Genomic DNA, 2,556 nt, shown 5'->3' with positions numbered 1-2,556 from the left:
TGTCTGGAGTGGTATAAAATTTTATAATCAGCAAGGTTACTGTATATGCCCTGTCTGACACAAAAAAAACTATTTTAAGAATGCTTTTAGAGAGCTTTTAAAATGTTATTGGGAAGATAAAGCTGTAAAAGACTTGTTGTCAATTCAGTGCTAACAATGCTAGACTCTCTTTCCTCTACAGAAAGTCCACATTGTCTTGTTTACATGGATACATGGCACAGAGTGAAGGACACACAGTACAAAGTCATTGACAGAAGCTGAAAATGAATGAAGATTACTGGTACTTGTGACATCTTCCTCTCTTGTTTTCCTGGCTGATATGGGTGGTATGATAATCTGAGAGGCGCCCTCATAGCATCCTTAGTGAAGCATTTATTTTTGACTCCCATCATCACAAGTCTACAGACCATAAGAAGAAATGATCAGTCAACTACCAGAGGATCCTGTGGAGTCCCAGGGCTCAGATGAGCTTGAGTGCAAGATTTGTTACAACCGCTATAATCAGAGACAGAGGAAACCAAAAGTGCTGGAGTGTTGTCACAGAGTATGTGCCAAATGCCTTTGCAAGATCATAGACTTTGGGGACTCTCCTCAGGGAGTCATAGTGTGCCCATTCTGTAGGTTTGAGACATGCCTGCCTGATGATGAGGTTAGTAGTCTTCCTGATGACAACAACATCCTTGTGAATTTGGCTTGTGGGGGAAAGGGGAAGAAGTGCCTGCCAGATAATCCTACAGAACTGTTGCTAACTCCCAAAAGGCTGGCATCTCTTGTTAGCCCTTCTCACGCTTCCTCCAACTGCCTGGTTATAACCATCATGGAAGTGCAGAGAGAAAGCCCACAGACTCTGAACTCTACCCCGGTGGTAGAATTCTACAGGCCCACGAGTTTTGAGTCTGTTGCAACTGTATCCCACAACTGGACAGTGTGGAACTGTACATCCTTGCTCTTCCAGACCTCAATTCGAGTGCTAATTTGGTTGCTAGGTTTGCTATACTTTAGTTCCTTGCCTTTAGGGATCTACTTACTGGTATCTAAGAAAGTCACCCTGGGGGTCGTCTTCGTCAGCCTTGTTCCTTCGAGCCTTGTTATTCTTATGGTTTATGGCTTTTGCCAATGTGTATGCCATGAGTTTCTGGACTGCATGTCTTCTTGATAACAAATATAGTGAAATAAGAAATAAGGCACTGCCATGTTTGTAGCATAATTTATCTTCTCTATTGTATTCCTATTTATTATTATTTTATTTTATTCATCACACTAAACAGAAGCAGTGGCCACAATTTTATGGTCCATTTATTTTGTTTTTTAATTTTGCTTTGATATTTATTGTGCTTCATTCTACTTGTTCATTATACCACCGAATGGAAATAAAATGTACATGTCAATTTTTGAAGGTTAAACTATAGGAAAAAAAGCAAAATTACCTAACCTGATGCTGCTGCCCTTATTCAAATAAGTAGCACTTGTCTTCAGCTGGATTAGTCAAGAGTCAGAACAGCAGGATCAGGCCCTTGGAAGACATTGGAACATTAGGCATTCTCCCAGGCAAAGCCCATATTATGTTCTGTTTTGTCGTGTGTTATGTCTGTTAGTGAATTAAGTCTCTTTGTTGTTTATTATAAGAACAAGACAAGATACCATAGGTTCCACAAGCCTTTGCTGTAGCAGAAATCTTTGTCAGAGATAATTGGTTACTGACTTCCCTTTCTCCACTTAAAAGACAGTAGCATCCTGGGGTAGCGAGAGTCCAGATGTCATCTTGTCTTAGTAGAAATATCTCTTGCGTACATTTTCCTCCCATATACCCACTGTGCATGCACTTCTCCTTATTCTTGCAGCTCCCCTTGAGATTCCACCCCAAGACACAACCATGCATGTTCACTCCCTCATGAGCAGCTTATTTCCATGTGCACTCCTTACTGAAATGCCCAACTCCTTTGGACTTCCCTTCACTTATTCAAAGTCCTCCTATGAATTGCTCTAACCATGCCCCATTACACCTTCACTCGCCGTGTGCATTTCCACCTTTATAAAACACATTAACCCCATGAGTTCCCCCAGTAAGACACTTGACCAACCTTATGGATGCTCACCTTCTGTAGATACACAAGAGAACCTCCCTTAGTTCCTTTAGCTGCACGACAGACTTTTCTCTTCCATTGGGAGATAGGCCCTCTAATTTACAAATAATACAGTTTTAAGAAAAATTATAGATATGTGTATCTGCTTTCTGGTTCCCAAATTCACAGTGTGAATAGTGTCAGGAAATGCTGTGGGCCTAATAAATTATTTCATTTAGAGCTCAGTCCCGCAAGATGCTGAACTCCCACTGACTTCACTTATTAGAGTTGATGACAATCTGCAACTCAAAGGCTCAGACTCTTACACTGGGTGGAGCTCCATTGACTTTGGTCGTTACTAATGATTTACCAGCATAGTTGCAAACAGAATCAGATCCTATAAAATTGGGTTGGTTTTTAGTCAGTTTTTTGAACTCGTGGAAGACCACAAAAATAAAAAGAAGTGGTTAATGTTCAAGTGTATAAATAATGC

The 2,556-nt window shown here is 40.6% G+C and overlaps 1 protein-coding gene across 1 annotated transcript; it reads left to right on the top strand.

Moving 5' to 3' along the window:
- Window positions 1–418: 418 nt before the first annotated feature.
- On the top strand, window positions 419–1,156 carry RNF182 (ring finger protein 182). Its single transcript, XM_077809103.1, has one exon. It carries the CDS (start codon window positions 419–421, stop codon window positions 1,154–1,156), a length of 738 nt encoding a protein of 245 aa, XP_077665229.1.
- The last annotated feature ends 1,400 nt before the right edge of the window (window positions 1,157–2,556 follow it).

The sequence above is a fragment of the Eretmochelys imbricata genome, chromosome 2 (assembly GCF_965152235.1).
Source record: "Eretmochelys imbricata isolate rEreImb1 chromosome 2, rEreImb1.hap1, whole genome shotgun sequence".
NCBI classification, from domain to species: domain Eukaryota; kingdom Metazoa; phylum Chordata; order Testudines; family Cheloniidae; genus Eretmochelys; species Eretmochelys imbricata.
The sequence above is the reverse complement of the archived record's forward strand: the minus strand, read 5'-3'. Positions and strand labels throughout refer to the sequence as shown.